This window comes from Sciurus vulgaris (assembly GCF_902686455.1).
Source record: "Sciurus vulgaris genome assembly, chromosome: 9".
Lineage (NCBI taxonomy): Eukaryota > Metazoa > Chordata > Mammalia > Rodentia > Sciuridae > Sciurus > Sciurus vulgaris.
The window spans coordinates 142455538-142476902 of NC_136469.1; the positions used below are offsets into that span (position 1 = coordinate 142455538).

The 21365-nt window shown below is 54.9% G+C and overlaps 2 protein-coding genes across 3 annotated transcripts in view; both read left to right on the forward strand.

Annotated features, from left to right (window-relative positions):
- TADA2B (transcriptional adaptor 2B) overlaps positions 1 to 21365 on the forward strand; it is a 438523-nt gene that overhangs the window by 106643 nt on the left and 310515 nt on the right. The gene's annotated exons all lie outside the window — the stretch shown is intronic.
- The window catches only part of SORCS2 (sortilin related VPS10 domain containing receptor 2), a 357443-nt gene continuing 354417 nt past the window's right edge, over positions 18340 to 21365 (forward strand). For both annotated transcript variants that reach the window (XM_079154330.1, XM_079154331.1), the window contains exon 1: positions 18340 to 18908. In XM_079154330.1, the coding sequence (XP_079010456.1) occupies positions 18429 to 18908 (480 nt within the window). In that variant the 5' untranslated portion in view covers positions 18340 to 18428. The remainder of the gene's footprint in view (positions 18909 to 21365) is intronic.

Here is a 21365-nt window from a genome sequence, read left to right on the forward strand (position 1 = left end):
TTGCCACGGCTTGGGAAGCTAGAAGCCCCAAATCAAGACATCACGGGGTTGGTTCCCTCTGAGGGTGGCAGGGTAGGGATGTGGCCCAGGCCTCTGTCCGTGGCTTGCAGATGGAGTCCTCTCCATGTCTTCTATGCACATCTGTGTCCTGATCTCTTCTTAGGACTCCAGGCAGTTTGGATTAGGGCTGCCTTAATGACCCATCTTACCCCAGTCACTGCTGGGAAGACCTTGCTTACCCACAGTGACATTCTGAGGTAGTGGTGGTTGGGACTTCAAGGTGTGAATCTGGGGGGACTCAGATGAGACCACAACACCCTTCACCTGGTAGCCCTAGTGTGTCTCGTGTCAAGTGATGGTAAAGAAGTTTCCACCTCCCTTGTGCTGTGGGGGGCCAAGCACAGTCCTTGGGCCCCTGAGCACTGGAAAGGCCCACCCCAGCCCGAGGCTGCCACCCTGTCCAGAGGCATGCGCTTCCCCCTCAGCCTGCAACCCAGAAGGCAGAACTCCCCGGGGACTCACCAGGCTATTGGCTTCTGACTTCCACCAAAAGAAGCCCCAGCAGGAGTGGAGGGTGGGGCGAGACAGGCCAGTGTGGCTTCCTCCTTCGCTGCCTGCTGATTAACTTCTGGAGGCACCTGGGCTCCTCCTTGGACACAGCTCCTGCCTGGGGCCCCTCAGGTGGCTGTAGTTTGCTCCTTCTGCTCTGCCCCCTGGGGCCTAGACCTTTGCCTGCTAATTGACCTGGAGGGTGCCTCCCGCCCTGAAGCTCCTGGCAGTTGCCAAGTTCTGTGAGCATCCTCGCCGGTTCCCCCCAGGGGGTCTTGGGATGAACGCCAATGCCAGATCCAGCTTGCTGGAGCCCCGTTTCCTGTGGTGAAGCAAATACTCTGTGCTGCCCGGTCTGTCTCCCCACCACGCTTGTCTGTATTGCCAGTATTATGTGCATGGGAGGGACACAGGTGCCAGAGGCAAGAAAGCCTGGTCACTGTGGGGAGGTACGGAATGGGCTCAGCGCCCACGATGATGTGGGGTTGGGTGGAGTTGGGGTGCACTGTGGGCGTCAGCCTGGAGAGAAGAAGGAAGAGCTGGCAGTTGGAAGGACAGGGCACGGGATGGCCCCCCCATCCACCTGCACAGCTGCCAGCACACAGCTCATTGTCCAGGGCAATGGGCCAAGCCCCTCTCAGCCTCAGACCCTGCCACGACTCCCCACACCCGTAGAATAGGATCCAAAGTCTGTAGGAGTCCCCAGCCTCGTGCCACTGAGCAGCTTCCTGCCAGCAAGGGCCCCGCCCGAGGGGCACAGTTCCCTCAGCCTCCTCCCGTTTCACGCCTCCGTGCCTTTGCCCACGCAGCCTGGGAGGCTGTCACTTGCAATTTAACTGATGTCAACTGCCAAGGACTCCCTGGAGAGCGAGGGCCATGCCTGCAGGGAAGGGACTGGTCCTGGGGCCTGAGCTCCAGGGGACAAACAGCCGAGCTCTTTCTGGCTGCACTGCCCTCCTGCTCCCCACCATCCAGTGCCTTCTTGGTGGTCCAGACGCTGGGGAGGAGCCTCCTGCTTTGGAGTCTGGCAAATGCAGGATTCAATCCCAGCTCTGCCACTTGCTGGCAAGGGGACTCCAAGCAGGTCCCTCTCAGAGTCGGGTTCTTTACTTCTATGACATAAAACCGAAGGAGGAGCCCAGTGCAAGGAGGCTGCGTGTGGTAAGTGCATACAACTATGTTGATAAGCAGTCCTGGCCGTGATTTTTGGCGGTGTTCAGGGCTAGAGCTCAACGCCCATGCCTGTCTGGGGTTAGCTTTCCAGGGGAGGTAGGATCCTTGCACTGCAGGCTGGCTGTGAACTAAAGACAACTACAGGGTTGTCAGAGGCCCTGGACTTTGGAGATGGTCTGCTCCCATCAGCTCCCAGAAGCTGTGGTGACACTGAGCTTACAGGTGGCGACCAGTACACCCCACGCTGAACCCAGTCCCGCGTGCATCTGTCAAGCTGTTCTGTGTGGTCCCGAAGGGGTAACTGCCAGGCTCTGCCCTGGAGCCGCCTGTGGTCAAGGGGGCGATGGGTGTGCAAACAGGCAGCAGCAGCACCCGGTGATGGACTCTCAGGGCTGGGGGCATGGGATGCACCACCCACAGGTGTGGGTGCCAGCATAGGGTTCCTGGTGGCTGGCTGTTGAGTGAGCGTCAGTTTTAGAAAATGAGCAGGAAGGAGCTGACCAGGCCAAGGGGGAGTGGACCTGAGCTCAGCAATCGCTCAAGAGCCAGTGCCAGGCCTGGGGGCAGTTGGGAGGAGTGGAGGGAGCCACAGGCAGTTTGGTTTTGGATGAGTCTCCCAGGACTTCCAGGTGGGCAGTTCAGAAAGGGGCGACACTACCCAGTGGAGAGGAGGCCTCCTGAGGCTGTCCCTGGCGAGGGCTGGGCTGAACCTGGAAGCCACATCTCCAGGCGTCTCCACAGCAGGCCTCAGAGGAAGCAGGGCACCGTCTCTCTCCTCTCTGGTGAGAGGGAGGAGCAAGCTCTTCGGCATCTCCTCTTACAGGAGCATGTTCCCATCTTAGGACACCCCCACTCCTGACCTCCTCTAACCTGTTTCCTTCCCAGGGGCCCCACCTCCAAATACCATCGTATTGGAAGCTTCAGCATAAGAATCTGTGGGGACACAAACCTTCAGTCCAAAGCAGAAGGGAGGACCCAGCTTCTGGACATTCGCCTCAGCCTTCAGTGCCGACGTCCGCATTCTCGAGCATTTGGAATGTGCCAATTTTACTGAATGTGATCAGCCACTGGGCTCGAGCCCGCGGCCCCTCTCCCACTCCCTGTCATGCCTACCTGCAGCCTGGATGAGGGGAATTGCACACCACAAAGATCTGTGCTTTGGAGAGGATAAAACGCCCTCTAAATGCACATTATTGTTATTTTTATTACAGGCATCAGAGCAAAGCCGGCCGTTCAAAAGAGCTAATTTAGTTAGATCAGGAGTAAGTGCTACTTGAGTTGAAAACTCATTCTCCTTTGTGACATTTTCTTTGGGGTATAAATCAAGAGAAGGGCTTTTAAAATATTTTTAGTACAAATGCATTTCAATCATATGGTCGGTCACCTCTTAGCACAGTTACTGAACGGGGATCCCCATGTGATCACCGCAACTGACTTGCCGTGACAGCTTGGCAACCCTTTCTTCCATTCAAACCACATTGCATTTCTCCAGGCTGCAGAGGTTGCGGGGACGCTGCCTACACCTTTGCATGGAAAACCGGAGCTCCTGCGGGGGCGAGGGCTCAGTGGCAGGCCTGCTCTGTGGGAACTGGAAGTCACACTTGAAGTTTCAGGGTCTCTCTCCTCTCTCCTTGAGTCCCTTACCAAGGGGCTGCTTAGGTTATCCCTGAGGCCGGAAAGCCCCGCACCCAGCACGCAGCCCCCACCCCGCCTCCTACTGCAGGCACGTGTCTGGGAGGCGGCACACCACTGACCAGGACCCCACCAGAGGCTGCTGGCATTCCCACGCCCGTGGCAGACACCACTGATTGCTCTGGCATGGTTTCCCGCTCAGCCGTGATCTCGACCAGGAACTCGTGGTGGACATTCCCAGCGGATTAGATCAGCATGTGGTGAAAGGCATGAGCCATCCCTGCCCCCAACGTGGTGGGGACGAAGGGGAGGAGGTGAGGATGAAATGGTGGAGGTAATCTGCCATGTGTTTAAAAAATCTGTGCTAAAAGACATGGAGGTAAAACTGGCTGTCCCGACCTTTGTAAGTGCCCAGTTCGGACCCAGCCTGTGCCCAGCTCCTGGCGTGGCACACACACACTGCTGTGCCGCCGTCACCACTGTTCACCCCGGAACTCCCCCATCCTGTGGAGCTGCAGCTCTGCGACAGCAGCTCCCCTGCTCCTTCCCAGCCCCAGCCACCGCTCTGCTCTGTGTCCATGACGGCGGCTCCTCCGGGTTCTGCATGCCGGAGGCATCCCGGAGCACTCGTCCTGTGGTGGCCGGTTGTCTCCCTGCATGGCATCCTCGAGACCCATCTGGGGTTTCCTTCCTTCTAAGGCTGACGTCCCCTAACACATGTTGGTGACACTAGCTGCTGGCTGTTGGTCCACTGTGGCCTTAGGACGCTTTTACCCCTACAAAGCCGCTCTCGTCTCATTTAGTCCCACCACAGCCCCTCTGAGGAGACGTGGGAACCAGGAGAAGCTGGTTTTGAGCTTGAGGACAGTGAGGCACCTGGAAATGCAGGATTCTGGCTCTGCCAAGTCCTTCTCTTCTAGGGATCCTGAAGGATGAGCTGAGAATCCCCAAAGAACACGCTAAATATGGCGGAGCCCTCGAATGCACCTGAGAAACAAGTCTCCCTTATGCTTGTGCTGATCAGCCATCTCCAGAGAAGCACAAGCAGGAAGTATCTCTTTCTAGAATCAGGTTCTAAGAGGCATCTGCTTGCATGGTCATGGAGACTGAGTGGTCCTTTGATCTGCCTGCTGTAAGCTGGAGATTCAGAAAAGAATCAGTGTTGTAGTTTGAAACCCTGAGACCAGAGAACTGGTCTTAGGTCTGCAGTCCTGGGAACCAGGAGCATCCAGGGTAGGAAAAGATGGATATCTTAGCTCAAGAAATCAACAGGGATAAACTTCAAACTTCCTCCTCCTAATTGCTCTACCCAAGCCCCCAGTGGATGGGATGATGGCCACCTACCTGCCCTACTGACTGCTGTCATTCAAATGTGGCGCCATCCAGGTGCCCCCTTAGGAATGTCACCCGCCGGCTGGGTACCCCTTAGCCCAGCTGCCTTGCACAGAACTCACCATCACCATGGTGCTGTAAGTGATATGTTGCACTACTCCCGAATCCTGTTGGAAAAGTTGTTCCAGAAAACCCTATACCATGAGCCTGCACTTGTACTTGGCTGGCCTTAAAAAACAGCACTTTATTCCAATTATATGTGAAGTTTTGTTATGTATCAGGTGAAACTAATTTACGTTCATAATTAGTTCCATTTGTTTATTTTTATTTTTGGTTCTGGGATCGAACCCAGGGACACTTTACTACTGAGCTAAGTCCCCAACCCTTTATATTTTTTAATTTGAGAGAAGCTCTGTGTTGCTTAGGACCTTGCTAAATTGCCGAGGCTGGTGTTGAACTTGTGATCCTCCTGCCTTAGCCTCTGGAGTTGCTGGGATTACAGACTGTACCACTGCACCCAGATGGTTGATTGAAATAAAATCCATGCACTGGAAAGGGCACCTTCCAGGAGGTGAAGCTCTGAGATTCTCACAGTGAACACACCTGTGTTCCGCCTCCAGCTTCAGGAGGCCCCTCTGTGCTCTTGAACTGAAAGCCCGGCGCACCATCTCCTGGTATTTACCACGGCGTTTTGATTTCCGCTCCGTGTGAATTCCTTCCAAGTGGCCTTTCTCCTGGCAGTGGCTTTGCTTTGATGACAAGAGCCTCTGTAAGAGCTGCGGAGAGCTTGCTATGCAGAGCGAGCAGCAGAAGTAACAGGTGGCCCCCGGGTCACTGGTCCGATATCCGATTTTCTAGAAAAGATAAAATCATCCATCAGACTTGTCTGGCCGTCTCAGAGAAGGAGCTCCAGCTGATGACTCCAAGGAACAGTGAGATCTGGGGTCACACACATCGGGTCCTCTGGACGGAAGCCTACGGGGCCAGCCCCGAACGGGGACTGAGGTGCAGACATGAATTGGGCATGGACCCCATGTCCCTCTCCTGTGACTGTCACAGCAAATGGCCACCAACTAGGTGACTTAAAACAACGGGAATTCATTCTGCCCAGGTGAGGAGGCCAGTCTGAAGTGGAGGCGGCAGCTGGTTGCTCGGGTCTCTGGGCATGGCGGCTCCAGCCTCCGGCTCCTGGTGCTTGCTCCTGGGTCCCGCCAGGCTCTGCCTCCATCTGCACATGGCTGCCCCTCTGCGGCTACTTTTCTGTCTCTCATAAGGATGTGTGTCAGGGAACTTAGGACCCACTTGAAATCCAGACTAATTTCTTTTAAGAAAATTTTCATTTGCTTTCACATTTTTATGTCTCAGGTGGATCCCTTCTTGAGAGCCGTGACATAATCGCCTCTGCAGAGGCCCTGCGTCTTCATAAGGCCCCATGCTCAGCTCCTGAGGGTCGGGACTTGCTCTTGGCCTTTTGAGGGACAGGCATCACCTCACCGTAGACCCCCGTTCTCTTCGGCCCTCAAGGTCTAACAGGGTGGGTGACACAGGCTCCCCAGAAGCCAGCCTGGGCACAGAGCCGTGTGCCTCTGGGTAGAGGGCCGGGAAGCTGGCAGCAGGAGGTGCACAGGGCCCTGAAGACGGGGGGCTGGGGAGACGGAGTTGGGGGAGGCGAACCTCCTCAGCCCCGGCTGGGCCCCTTCTCATTTGGGTGGTGCCCACCTCCCAGGGCTGTGGCGGCTGACAGGGGAGGTGAGCCAGGTGGGCAGTACTTGCCCCTTCCCATCACCCTCGGCTGCTGGTTCTCCTCCACTCTGTCCCCAGATGCTGGCATGAAACTGGCACGCGTGGTTGCTGGAGCCGTGGCAGCTGAGTGGTCAATGAAAGCCTGAAGCTCGTTTCCTTCTTTAAAAAAACAATTTTATTGAGGTATAACTTACACACCATAAAACTCTAAGTGTGTATCCCATGGTTTTTAGTAAATTTATGGATCTGTCCCCACTGCCAGCCAGCTGCAGAGTGCAGCCACCCCACACCCGTGGCTCTCGCCTCAGGTCCCCGTCCCACCCTGGCCCCCGCGACCACGGCCCTGCTTTCGAAGGCATCGGGGGTGCCTTTTCTGGACACTTCACATGAATGGGGTCGTGCGATCTGTAGCGTGCTGTGCCTGGTTTTCTTCCGCGTGGGTCCATGTTTGAGGTTCTTCTGTGTTCTCGCCTGTCGCTCATTCCTCTTCCTTGGTAGCCGGGACCTCACTGTGCGCCTGCCCCCTCCAGCCAGCCCGCCGTTGGCTGATGTTCGAATAGCCTCCAGCTTTCGGCGGCTGTGAAGGACCCTGATGGGGACAGCCACAGACAAGTCCTGTGGCGATGCCTGTTTTGTTTCCCGCGGGTCTTGGGTGTGGAATCGCTCTCATACCTGTGAAGGGGTGTCATCGGCAGCGTCCCTCCACAGAGGAGGAGCGTGAGGCGCCAGAGGCCAGCAGTGCCAGGTTCATGCTCTCTTTTAAAAACTGCCCCCGCCGGTGGCTGTGTCGGGGCACGTGCCCAGCCCTGCCTTCACCACGTCACGCAGTGCCGCGGGACAGCATCCCGCCTGGCTTTGGGTCGGCATTTTCATCATGACTAATAAAGCTGAGCATCTCCTGTGCTTAACTGCCATTCACACATTCCTCTCTGGCAAAATGTCTCTTCACTTTTCTTTCTATGCTTAGAGAAGGTGTGTGGGGGGCGGTGTCTTAAGTTTTCAGGATTCTTTATGTATTCTACATGTAAGTCTATTCTTTCCCTATTGAACCATCAATTACCCAGAACTGTTGGTGAGGGTTTGATTCTGACCTTCATTCTGTCCCATTATCCATACATCGATCATTCCAGGCATGCCCCACCGTCTTGATCACTGAGTGTAACTAGTAAGTTTGGAATCAGGTGTTATGTCTCCAACTTCATTCTTTAAAAGAATTGTGTTTGAGCATTTCTCGGTCTTTTGTCCTTTTATTTAAACCTTGAGATCAGCTAACTAGTCTCATTTTTAAAAAAATCCTAATGAGCCAGGCATGGTGGCGCATGCCTGTAATCCCAGCTACTCAGGAGGCTGAGGCAGGAGGATGGCAAGTTCAAAGCCATCCTCAGCAAGAGCAAGGCACTAAGCAACTCAGTGAGACCCTGTCTCTAATGAAATACAAAATAGGGCTGGGGATGTGGCTCAGTGGTTAAGGCTTCTGGGTTCATGCTGGGGATGTGGCCCAGTGGTTAAGGCTTCTGGGTTCATGCTGGGGATGTGGCCCAGTGGTTAAGGCTTCTGGGTTCATGCTGGGGATGTGGCCCAGTGGTTAAGGCTTCTGGGTTCATGCTGGGGATGTGGCCCAGTGGTTAAGGCTTCTGGGTTCATGCTGGGGATGTGGCCCAGTGGTTAAGGCTTCTGGGTTCATGCTGGGGATGTGGCCCAGTGGTTAAGGCTTCTGGGTTAATGCTGGGGATGTGGCCCAGTGGTTAAGGCTTCTGGGTTAATGCTGGAGATTTGGCTCAGTGGTTAAGGGCTCCTGGGTTAATTTCTGGTACAAAAAAAAACAACCCAATGAAATTTTGATAGGAATTACATTGAAACAACAGATAAATTTTTGGAGAATTTTCATCTTGACAGTACTGAATCTCTAATCCAGGAATGTGGAATGTTCTCCATTTATTTCAGTAATCTGTAGTTCATCTCAGCAGGGTTGGTAGATTTCCATGGGGGTCTTGCATTTCTTTGTTGAATTCATTCCTAAGCATTTTTTTTTTTTTTGGGTGCTGGGGATCGAACCCAGGGCCTTGTACTTACAAGGCAAGCACTCTACCGACTGAGCTGTCTCCCCAGCCCCTCCTAAGCATTTTTTGATGCTACTGTGAATGAATTGTTAATTTCATTTCAAACGGTTTGTGGCTGTATTTGAAAATGTTTTGCTTATTGGTGTTGTATCAGGAAACTTTTCAGACCATCCCAGCCAGCTTCCTTTCTTCAGCTTCTGGCTTAGATCACTCCTCTTTTTCTGGTTTCCTTCAAATAGAAACCGAGGCTATTTAGGACTTTCTCTTCTTCTGACATAAGAATTTAGGGTATAAATCCCTCTCTAGGCACTCCAACATTTTTCTTGTATTGTGGTTGATTTTCACTGTCAAATATCTTCTAATTTCTGTCATGCTTTCTCCTTTGGCCCTGGAGCTGTGGATTTGGACCTGTGTATTTCAGTTCTGAGTTACAGGGCTCTCACAGATTTTTCTGTTACAATGCAGTGCAGTCCCACTGTAGCTGGGGAGCGTGTTCCACAAGATTTTCATCCTTTTGTATTTCTGGCGCATCTCGCATCCTATAAAATTCCACAAATGCTCAAAAAGAGCACATGTCCTGCTGTCCTGGGGCCATGGGTGGGCTGGTCCCATGAGTTGTTTATGTCCTCATGGTTTTATCACTTATTCAGAGTGGCTATTCTTCAACTACTATTGTAAAATTGTCTGGTTCTCCTTTTGATCCTGTTAGTTTTGCTTTGCGTATTTTGAGGCTTTGTTATGAGGAGTGTATATGTTTATAATTTCTGTATTTTTTGATATGTCCACTCTTATCATTATGCTTCGACCCTCTTTGTTGATGGCAGTACTTTTTGACTTAAAGTTTATTTTGTTAAATATTAAAATAATCACTTCCCAGTTTTCTGTGGCTATTGCTTTCATGGTCTGATTGTTCCTTTAACCTATTTGTGTCTTTGAATCTAAGATGTGACTTACAGAGAGTATATAGTTGTATCTTGTTTATTGGTCCAGTCTGAAAATCTCTGCCTTTGATAAGGGTGTTTAACTAGTCATATTTAATGTAATCTATATTCCATTGCATTTATAATTTTTGTTATTCTTCTTTATGTCTCATGGTTTTTGGGTATCTCATTTCTCTGTTCCTTCTTTGCTCCTTTATTTTGTGTTAAGTAAATATTTTAGTGTCCCATGTAAATTATTCTTTTAAAGAATATGTATTTTTAGTTATTTTCTTAGTGATTGCTTAAGGAACTACAAAATACTCTTAACAGTTACAATCTACTTCAGATTAATATCAATTTACTTCTGACCAAATCTAGAAAATTTGTTTCAGTATAGCTTCACCCCCTGCTGACTGTGCAATTCTTGGCACATGCAGATGGCACATATATATTGTATCTTCTTGTTGTTACAAACCCAACAATGTACTGTTATAATTATCGCTGTCTCTTTTAAGTAACTTAAAATATATTTATAGAGTATTTCACATTAACTGTCATATTTGCCATTTCTGGTGTTTCTTATTTCTTCTTATGGATTTAACTTACCATCTGTCCTGTACCATCTCATTTCTACCTGATGGGCTTCCTTTAGTATTTTTTTGGTGAGTCTATTAGTAAAATATACTACAAAAAAATGTGAGAAATGTAAAGAAACAGGAAAATGCAATCTATACTCCATGGGGAGGCAGCCTATGAGGGTCTCCAAAGGTTGGACTTGGTAATAAATTGAATGAACAAAGAAAAACTATTATAAATGTGATCAAAGGATTAAGGAAAAGTTCCACAATAAGTCAATAAGTCATCTTAATAAGGAGAAAAAGTGATGTGAAAGAACCCAAGGGGAAGTCTGGAGTCAGAGTAAAATAATGGGAAAATTTTGCTTATTCATTGATTTATTATTATCATACTTTCCTTTAATACTTTGATCACATTTATAATAGCATGCTTGTTTTACTACCAAATCCAACTTCTCCCTCAGACGCTGCCTGTTTCCACAGGGGAGAGATCATATTTTCTTGTTCCTTTGCATTTTTCACATTTCTTTGTTGAAAACTGAACATTTTAAGCAATATGTTGTGCCAGTGGATTTTGAGTCCCCCAGAAGACTGTCGCTGGTTTTGTTCCTGTTTAGCAGCTTGCCGGGGCTAAACTTGGGGAGTCTTGTCCTGTGTGCGGTTGCTGATGCTCAGGTTGTTTGTTTTAAATTTCTAATTATTTTTCAGCCTGGGTTTTGTACCCCTGTGTCTGCAGAGCACAGAGGGTGCTGGTGTTTGATCAGACATCATCCTCAAACAGCTCCACCCAGTAAGGTCTGTACTCTGTCAGACCTTTGTGCAGATAGGGGGAACATTCACAATTGAGGCCGTTTCCAATCTGCCCGGTTCTTACTTCTCAGTTGGCATTTAGTGCGTCCTGTGTGTGCACACTGCCTCAGGGCCACTCTCCGAGGCCTCTGGGATCCCCACGCCTGCTGTAGATGTGACTAGATGCATCACCCACTCTTCTAGATCGCTTCAGCTGTAGCCCAGCAGTTCCTGTGCTTGAGACCTGCTGCAGCCTGAGACTGTCCCAGCCCGTCCAGCCAGGAGGGCCGTGTGGAGAAAGCCCGGGCGGAATCCTGCAGGCACCGCTGGTGCTCCCTCAAGTCCAGCTGTTTTCAAGCACAGACCCGTCTAATGCTGGCGTACGCTGTTGCAGGATTTCCAGTGTGGAAGTGGTCGTATGTGTCAGTTCTGTGCAGCATTATAACAGCCTGCAGGGGAGAGGCCTTGCTGACCTCACCTGGCCATAGTTGGGAGTTCTGAGCCCAGGAGTAGACCTCTGATGGGGAATGTGGTGGGCAAGAGTTGGGGTGCAGGTGGTGGGGCACAGGTGGCAGGGTGCCAGGCTGACAAGGGCACCTTGGGACCAGATGGACCTCACTTAGCCGAGGAGGACATGCAGCATCCTAGAGAAGGCTTTGCAAAGTGTTTGAATCTTGGTCAGTGGAAAGATGACCCCAAAACAGTGCTCTTCCCTTCTACCAGATTGCTGGCCACTGTGGGAGGTTTATGAACTTAGATCTAGAAGTTGTCAGTTTGACAAGTGCTTTATCTATCTATTATTTGCCCATCCACTCACCTATAAATACTGAGTCAGTGTCCACTGTGCGCCCAGCACCGTGCAGCTTCTGGAAACACAGTGGTGAGCACACCTGACCCCTGTCCCACGACCTTTGTGTCCTCAGAGGAAGACATGCTGTTGCAGGAAAGAGTCTTGCAAGGGCCAGTCTGGAGGCGCGTCCAGCTTCTCTGCTGGTCTTGATGAAGGCAAGGCCCTTCCCTGGAAAACAGCCAGTTGTAAAAAAACCCTAAGCTGAAATCCTTCAAGCCACAATTTTCAACCAAAAATTTATTTGTGAGAATTCTTAAATTTAAGTGAAGCATTTGCACCCCAAGAGAGGTCCACTTCTGGAATGAAGCATCGATTCCTTATTCAATAATTTGGTAGCAAAAATTTTTGATTTCTGAAATGAATCTTAATAAAAGCAAGAATACCGAGAGGCCACTTTCAAAACATCGATCAGAGTGGAGGGCTTTGAAGCCCCCTCCTCCAGAGAGGCCTGCACCCTGACAGTGTCAGGGAGCCGCAGCGTTCAGACACTTGCCAGTGGATTTTGGCTGCCAGGGTGATGCCATGCAACCATATGGAAACTGAGAGATTCAGCAAAAGATCTGGATGCTTTGTCTGCATGACAGCAAATAATCCGATATTTGGAAACAAGAGGCTTTTTGGCTAAATCTTGAGTCATCCTCTGGAAATTCCTAAGTACCACTGCAGAAGGATTTATGGTGTTACCATTTTATCTCACTCTTCTCTGCCCTCTTCCCAGGTGGCCTCATTCAGCAGTTATGCCCAAATTTATGTCTCTAGCTTTGACTGCCTCCTGGTCTCCAGTTCCAAAGGCCTCCTGAGAGTCCCTGCCAGAGTGGCAGTGACAGGCTCGTCAGAAGTCCATGTGCTCCTGTGTCTCCCAGCCTCCCTTGCAGGTGAACAGAGCCATAGGATGGCCAATAGGATGTGAGTATCAGCTCAACTTCCAGGTCCCATCTTAGAGGCATCCTGTGGCTCCCTGGCTCGCTTCTCTAGTCATGTGACCTGAGGGCAGAGCTGCAGCATGGGGAGGGATGCCCACGTTTTCGTTTGCACCAGAAGTGGACCTCTCTTGGGGCACACACTGAAACACGGGGTTCATGTGTCACTGCAGCCCAGCCTGGTCTTTGCCGAGTCATCCCTCAGGGTGTCCCACAGACACCACAGAAGGTACCTGTTCGAGGTCATGCAGGCACTTGCTCCTCGAGCCCTAGGCAAGTGGCATCGCTGTGCCCGACACCTCGGGGCCTCTTGATGCTGCTAGACCTCTTTCTCACCCTGCACCGTTGGGGGTCCGCTCCTCCTGACCCCTCCCCACTCCTCCTGCTCAGATCTTGACGTATTTCCCTGGGCCAACACCATTGCTTCCTAGCTGGTCTCTGAAGAGCCTCCCTCCAGCTCTTAGAATCTTCCAAAATTAATTTTCCCAAACAGAAATCCAACTGTGTCATTCTTTCTATTGGAAACCTTAGAAGGTTCTCTTTGACCTCAGAATAAGGTTGAATACCTTAGTACTCAATACCTGTAGCCTCCGGGCTGGCCTGCCCCATAGCCACCGGTCTGGCCTACATGGCTGACTGTCACCAGCCCGTGTCCTCCAGAGAGTTGTGCTCTGTTTGACTTCTGCTGGGTCCCGACCCATCCTTCAAGGCCTGCTGCAAGGTGCTTTTCTCACAGGCAGAATGGATTCTTCTTTCTCTCCTCCTTCCAGCAACTCAGCACATATTTCCCTAATAGCTGTGTTCTCTAGGGTGCTCAGAGCTATCAAGCAGAAATAAAGAGCTCCAGGGTCAAAAAGTTGGGAAACAATGGAATTCATCAAAGTCCAACCAATGTTTAGACTGCAGAATGTTCCAGTCCTTATTTGCAAGCTCCATGTGACACAGTCAATAGCACCTCTGGGCGCGGTGCATTTCTGGAGGGTACCCGGTGGGGTTCACCTTCCACGGGTGCCCTAAGGTGGTCCATCCTCATTCCCAGACCGGGAAGCCAGAGCACACAGCTGGCCAGTGACCAGCAGAGAGAGCCAGTGGAGTGCTAGAGATGGAGGGGTGGGCACGCCCAGGAACCACTCTCCAGTGGGATGGCACCCAGCAGGCCTGCACCCACCCATCAGCTGTGGGACTCGCTGCTTAGCCCTGGGCCTTAGAGGTGCTTTGCACACTGCCCTGGCCAGCCACCTGGGGATGGGACTGAGGAGCTCAGAATGAGTAGTTGGGGACCCTTGCCTCGCCACAGCAGGGCGTGTGTGTGATGTCAACGGGAATTGCTGGTGGGGGGCAGTTTCAGCAGCTGCACCAAAGCCTGAGCCCTCCAGATATTCTCTCACCTCCTCAGATGCTTGTTGAGCAGGAACTGAAAAGTTCTTCCTGTTGCCAGAGGGCAAGCCGAGGTGGTGAGAGGTGTCCTGGGCCCCCTGGTAGAGTCCATTGCCAGCCTGTCTCCCCACTTGCCTGCCTGCCAGGGCCCCGGCCCACTCCTGCTCACGGGGTCCTTACCTACCTCTGAGGCTGACCCCCCTGAAGGAGAGGCATAATTTGACTTTTGTCACATTTATGAAGTTAGATTAAAATATTATCATTAGAGATCATCAATAATTTAAAAAGCAGGGGGCTTCTAAAGCACAAGTGGTATGACTGAATGCTGGAAAGTCCAGGCCCCTCTCCTGCCTGCTGGAGGCGGGCGTGGCCCTGGGCCCTGCAGGCCAGTGTGCATTTTGGAATCAGAAGGTTTGCGTGGTGCTCTGCTGGCTCCACTTGGCTACCTCCCCCCACCCATGTTGATCTGGCTGTGTTACCCAGGCTGCCTTGTTCCTGGGCTCCTCCTGATTCAGCCTCCTGAGTAGCCGGGGTCCCAGGGTATGCCATCCCGCCTGGCTGTCCTATCCTTCTAAAGAGCTATGCCTGGGGACTGCGGGTGTGACCCTGTGGTAGAGCCTTGCCTCGCGTGGACCAGCACACACAGAGACCCGTGTGGGGCTGTGGGGTCACAGTGGCCTGCGTCTCCGAATCACCCAGGGAGCTTGGAAGTACTGAGTGATAGGGTTCCGAAAGCTTGGGGTCAGGGAAAGGACCTGCGCACTGGGCTCTTTCTAGACCCCCAGGTGACTCTAATGTCCAGCCCGGGCCTGGAATGCTGGGTCAGTGCAGTGGCTCAGACTCAGGGAGCGCTGGGCCTGCTGACCGGCACATTAGAACGCGGGCTTGGGGCCCAACCCCAGCACCTCTGGCCTGCAGGTCTGAGGAACGTGGCAGCTGCTGCAGGTCCAGGGACAGCACTCAGAGAACCACTGGCTGCCGCGGGGCCATTTTAGAGGGGAGGTCATCTGGAACAGGTGAAGGCCAGGAGTCCTGCCGTCAGTAACTGGGGAGTAGGAATTTGTCCTTAGCCTCAACTGCTGACCCCCTGTGCCTTCTTCCCCTTCATCTTCAAACTGGGGAAACAGTCCCTGTGCTCCATAGATGTCAGGAGATCAATGAGTCCCGCCCCCAGACCCACGCTTGGCCCGTGTGCCCAGCAAGAGGTCATTATGGTCGTTGTCACCGTTGCTGGAACTATTACTCTTACTGCTACCTTCCCCCCTTGGTTCCAACAGCAGCTCTCCCTCTCAGACTCTCTGGTGCTCCCCTGGGCCACCTCTTCTCTGGTGTCACTGTCTGTTTACCTATGAACCTTCCCCATCAGACTGCGAGGTCCCCAAGAGCAAGGGCCAGGGATGACTCATTGGAAGCCCGTGTGTGGCCTGGAGCTGGGAGTGGAGCTGGCGAGGGAGGACAGCTGGGGCTTGGCTGTCTCAGGGCCCTGGTGTTGTGGTGACCACAGAGCCTCACAGCCTGGAGGGGATCTGTACTTGTCCAGAGCACTCTGAGTGCCGGACACTGAATTCAAGCATCCATGCCTGGCCTGGTCCGTGGCACTTGTGGGGAGTTTTCATAAAGAGCACCTCCATCAGCCCTTATGCCCGATGCCCGCTGAGCCTTTGGCCACCTGCTGGGCCCACTGACACTGCCTCTGCGGCCTCTGGAGAGGTCATCCCCTTTCTCCCCCGTCTGAGCATGTCACGAGGGGGCCAAGCACCTCTGCACTTTCCCACACCTTCCTCCCAGTCCTGTGGCCTTGAGTCCCTGGTGTGGGCCGCTAGAGAGGGTAGAGAGGAAATGGGAAGTGCAGGTCCCCTCCGTCCTCTCACCTCTGTCACTGCCAGCCAACTCCCCGCCACCAGGGCCTCTCCGTGGACCTTAGGAGGAAGAGCCTCCTCAGTGGCTTCCTGCGCCTGTTCTCACGGCGGCCAGGATGATGTAAAAATGCCAATGATCTCACTCCCCACTTAAAACACGCCAGCGCCTCTGTCAGCCCGTGCAGACAAACCAGCCCTGGCCAGCCTGCTCCTGGCCCGCCTGCTCCTCCCTACCACCTCCCAGCGGTGCTGTGGCCGGCTCCTCCTGGCCATTGGCTCTGTGTCCTCAGTGACCTCCAAGGGAGCAGGGGCTTCCCGGTCCCTCGAGTCTCCTTCACTGTGCATTAGAGGGCAGCTTTCTTTTTTTCTAGTTACTTACTAGTAACCACTACATTGATTTCCCTTCGTATCTGTCCATGCTGCTGGGGCGAAGGCTCCTCAAGAGGCTGGGGACACTGTCCATCTCCTTCATCACAGAGTCCTATGTTCAGCAACGTCTGTGAGCCAAGTGACCTGGGGGAGTCACGACGGCTGTGAGCCTGCCTGTTGTTGGCCTATAGCCTCATTTGGGTACGGGCAGATTGTTCTGGAAAGAGCCCTGGTGAGGCACTGTGCTACCTGCATTCCAGACCTGAACCCTCTCCCCAACTTGTGAGGGGCCCTGGCCACGTCACTGAGTGGTGTGAGCTGAGATGGGGTGGAAGCTCGTATTTTCTTCCCGCTCGGTAGGCAGCCTGGACTGGAGCCTGGGGCGAAGCACCCAGAGCCCTACACGCTGGTGACAGCAATGCAGGCGGTACAGAGAGGTCCCTGGGGTCAGAGAGCCAGGGCTGTAGTCCGGTCTCTGACGTGCTGCTGGGTGACCTCAGGGGGTCACTGAGCTCTGAATCTGTGCCTCATGTGTAAATGGGGACAATCATACATACAAACTGGGCAGTCGAGTCATGACAGTGACGTCATAATCTGCAGTAGCCACTCCCTAGGCACAGAGGCCCCGTTTCCTTCTCCAGCCCTCAGGAAACTGCCCATGGTGGGTGCTCAATAATTTGTCGCAGGTTTCTTGAAGATAATACATAGAGGCCTTCCGTTATTTAAAACTAAACGGGGAACACCAGGCCCCGGGAGAGAGCTGAGGGGTGGGGCCGCCTCCCCTCAACTCGCAGTTGGCCAGGAGGAGACGGGGTTGGGGCAGCGGGCAGGGGAGTTGGTCTAGGCTGGGACGGCCTGGCCGCTCTTCTCTGCGCCCCAGGCTGTGCTCCCCTGCAAGCACAGGCCGGCCTCTCCCTGGCCCCTCTGCCTGGCGCCTGTCCTCGACCCCACCCTGACCCCGCTCAGCTCTCTGCTGCTTTCTAGGCCAGATCTTCCTGCAGCTGCGTGCGCCTCCCCTCCCCCCCGGACTCGTGGGGAATTTATTGCACACAGTGGGTGAGAGCCATTCCAAGGAGGAAGGCCTTCATGACACCAAGCCAGAGCTCCCGACTGTCCCCTGCCCCCAGTGCTGGGCACAGGTTGACCCTGGCGGCCACTGCCTGTGCCACTGATACTGTCTCCTGGGGGACGCTGGTGCTTCAGTCCCTTGGGGGCCGCAGGGAACCTCAGTTCCAGCCTTTCCCGAATGTTGGAGGCCGGGCACCTTTGCCCTGCTCTGCTTCTCTCTGGATGAAGAGCCCCAGCTGGGAGGTGGGGTGTGGTGGGGTCCCCAGCCTGGGTCTAACTCAGAGGCCGCTGGGGAAGGATGGAGAACAGGTGGGCTCTGGCCTAGCTGCGTGCTACTGACCTGGACCCTGGCCTTGCCTGGTTGCACTATGGGTGCTCCATGGTTATTTTCACAGATAGCAAACTAATGTAGCCACATGACCTTGGCTGAGAACTTTTTGTACTCAGTTTCTGCAAGCTTCATGGTGGCCTATCAGGTCCCCTGGGACCTCTCCAGTTGCCCCCACACAGGCCAGTCTCCTGTTTAGGGACTGCCCCATAGAAGTCCCTGGGGATAGGAGATGAAGCCTGGGGTGGGCTTGCTGGGGTCACTTTGGGCCTCTGACTGCCTTCCCTGCTTGGACTGCTCTTCTCTGGTCTCCATGTCCTCAGGTCCTTCCCCGTGCCTCTCTTGGGATCCCAGAGGAGGACCCCTTTAGGCTCTCCTGGCCCAGCTCTCTGGAATTGCTTTGTCTGTAAGCTTTCCACTTGGGTCAGCCTCCCTCTGCAGACTGTGGGGTTCCCTGAGAGGCCTGGCTGTACCCCCAGTGCCTGTAACCCCGGCTGGACCAGATTAAGTGTTCAGTAAATACCGAAGAAAGGAAGAAAGGAAAGAGCCAGAGAGAGAAGCCACAGAGGCCAGGCAGAGGGTAGGAACGTGGGAGGAAAGGGAAGGGCCAGGAGCTGGGCCGGGCTCAGAACCTCGGGCCCTCAGGCCAGATCACAGCTGCGTGCGCGGGCTCCTGTGGAGCGCGGGCTGGCCGGCAGGTGGCGGTGCGCCCTCGGCTGCAGGCGGCGGCAAGCGGCGAATCCCCTCCTCCCGCGGCTCCCTCCCCTCGCCGGCTCCTTTCTCTGCGCTCTTGCTCGCGCTCCCCAGCGCCCTCCCGCTTTCCCGGCCGCGGTCTCCCTCGCCGCGCCGCCCGCCGCCGGCCCCGCCGCCGCCCCTCGGCGACCATGGCGCACCGGGGGCCCCCGCGCTTCCCGAAGGGCCCGGGCTCCGCCGCCCGAGCCCCGAGCCCCGGGGCACCTCCGCTGCTGCGCTGGCCGCGCTCGCGGCCGCTCCTCCTTCTCCTGCTGCTGCTGGCCGCTTGCGGGGCGGCCGGGCGCTCCCTCGAGCCCGGGCGCCTGGGTCCCCGCGCACAGCTGACCCGGCGGCCGCGGAGCCCTCCCGCGGGGCGCGCGGAGCACGGCGGTCGCGAGGACGGACTGGCGCGCGGCGCGGAACCCGGCGCCGGGGGTCCGGGTCCCAGTCCTGCTCCGGGTCCCGGTGAGAACGGCGCCCCCGTTCCAGGCAAGGGGCGCTGGGCGCGCGCGGCGCCGGTGGCCGGAGCGGCTTCTCGGGCGCAGGTCTCGCTCATCAGCACGTCGTTTGTGCTCAAGGGAGACGCGACCCACAATCAGGCGATGGTGCACTGGACGGGCGAGAACAGCAGCGTAAGTGACCTCGCGCGCTCCCCTCCCAAGACCCCTGCCTGGGATGCCCCGGGGAGATTGTCACAGCTGCCTACTTCCGGACCACCCCGCAGTCATCCCCCGCGTTTTCAGTGACTTGGGGATGCTGTCACCTCGGCGGCGCCCCTACTGGCCTCTGGTCATTGGCTACTTGGGGAAAGGTCCCCAGATGGGCGAGCCTCAGTCTGTCAGGGGAATCCCGCCGGTTCTGTCCCGAGGCGCCTCGGGGCCTCCCACCTGGCCTTCACATCCTGGGTTACCAGGGAGGACCCCCTGGATCCCGGCTACCAGGGGAGCCTCCAGGTTCTTGAGGGCCACACCAGCTGGGTGTTGCTGAATGGCCCCCACACTCCACTCCGCTCAGCATGGGGCAGGAATTTCTGGCTGCAGGATACTCCCCACTATGGTCTACCCTGTGGATCAGCCCCATTCCAGGTGCTGTTCTGGGACTCTCCTTTCTGGCAGTGCCTCTCAGTGACCGGTAGTGACCGTAGCTGCCTTGAGGTTCCTCCTGAGGACATATGGATGCTTCTGGACCTTCCTTTTCCCAGAGATCAATACCAACCGTGCTTGGGACCTGTTCAGTCATCTGCAAGCTTCCTGCTTGGGTCCCCCTTTCACTTGGGGCCACATTGATTTTCCTTCCAGCTGGAAGTTTGTCACCCCTTCTCAGTCCTCCCAGGTTCAGCCCCATTCTTTGGTGGTACATCCCTGGGTCATGGGGGTCCCTTTACTTTTTCTGCTTCAGCCTTGTTTTTCTTAGTGAAAGAATGGTGGTCACTCTGGGGTCACCTCTGGGCAGCCCCAGGTGGACAAGTTTTGGAGAAGGGGCAGGTGGCTGTGATTCTCCAGGTAGGGCACATTTGTGTGGGGGAGGGAAGTCTCCTCTCCTTCCCTACATCGCTGTTCACGCAGGTCTCCCCTGTGGGTGAGCCCACCTCTTCTTACTCCCCAAAGTTCTGAGGAGGCAGCACAGGGCTGGGGTCCCTGTACCCCTGGGGTGGACAGGGTAGGGGTCTCCCGCCCACTGACTCTCTAGCCGGGCAGGCTGCAGCCTGGCTGGATGACTCTTTACCCATCTCCTCTCTGCACCCATGGCTACTTCCAGGAGCTTCCATGTGTGCTGGCGAAGGGATAGGGAGAGCAAGGGGCTCACTGAGCATACTCGACTGGCTAGGACCCAGTGTCCTGCTGCCCCCTCCCTCAAACTGGTGGCTGCTAGGGTAGAGACACCTTAGTGTCTAACTCCCTTCCCTGGAAGAAGCGGGCCCACCTGGGGCCACCCACTGATGGGGGTGCCTAACAGAAGGTAGCAGTGCCTCTTCCCCAGAAGAACCTGGGGGCCACTTTCCCCCTCTGTGTCTTGAGCCAGGTGTGTCAAGGTGTGCAGCTGTGCTCTGCCCTTCCTTGTCCTCCAGTGCTCAGGGAGGGACGTGTGCGCCGTGAGCCATACCTCAGGGCTGAGAGGTCGCTTGGAAACCAAGAACCCGGAGGAGCAAGTCAGCAGTGAAGGCAGATCCTGCAGATCGGAGTGGCTACCCCAACTTCCCACCCCAGGCTGCTGAGCTTATTGGTTCATCAAGCTCGCCGGATCCCTTTGTCATTCAGCTTCAGTGGTGTGGGGGTGGTAGAGGAGCCTCAGGAAATGGGGACCAGCTGCCTTCAGGAAGGGCTGATGCCCAGCCTGCCCCATTCTGAGCTTGGAGCCTGGGCTGCAGTGGCCTCTGGAGGGAGATGGCCAGCAGGCTGGGGCACTGGGCAGGGAGGAGCCCCCTGGCTGCTCCTGAGGGAGGGCGGTGGCCGGGTAGAGTGAATCCTGGCTGCTGGCAGGTGAATGCTGGGGAGAGGGGTTCTGAGTTGGGGTGGGCGGGGCCATGTGCAGGTCAGTGGGAGGTGAGAGGCGGGGGTAGGTGTGGCTGGCAGGGCAGCACCTGGCCTTTGCTAGTGGCCCAGAGGCAGGAGGCAGAACAGTTAGTGAGCGTGGGCGTGTGTGGGGTCAGGAGAGGGGTTGGCACAGAAATCCTGGCTAGGCATTTGGCTGGACCCCAGGCCCCTGCTCCCGCTCTCGCCTGCGCCGTGCGTGCTCTGGGAAGCCTGGGGAGATGGGTCCTCCCCAGGAACGCCTGTCCTCTGGCTGGGAGCAGGGATGCGGCAGAGTCTAACCTTGCCTGGGTGGTCTCAGGCCAGGGAGCGGGCGGGGGGGGGGGCTGTCCAGGTCTGCCGGGTGCATGAGCTCCTTTAAGTTGTCACATCCCCAGTGCTGACTGTGTGGGTCTTGGCACGTGGGTATCTCAGAAATGCACTGTGCTCCCTCCCGCCCCTCTCAACTTGCAGCCAGGGACAGGATTTGGCAGTTGTTCTCACCTCTGCTGGAAAGCCACAACCAGACAGGAGCAAGCCGGAGGCCCCTTTCCAAGCAGAGTCTTCGTAAAATCTGGA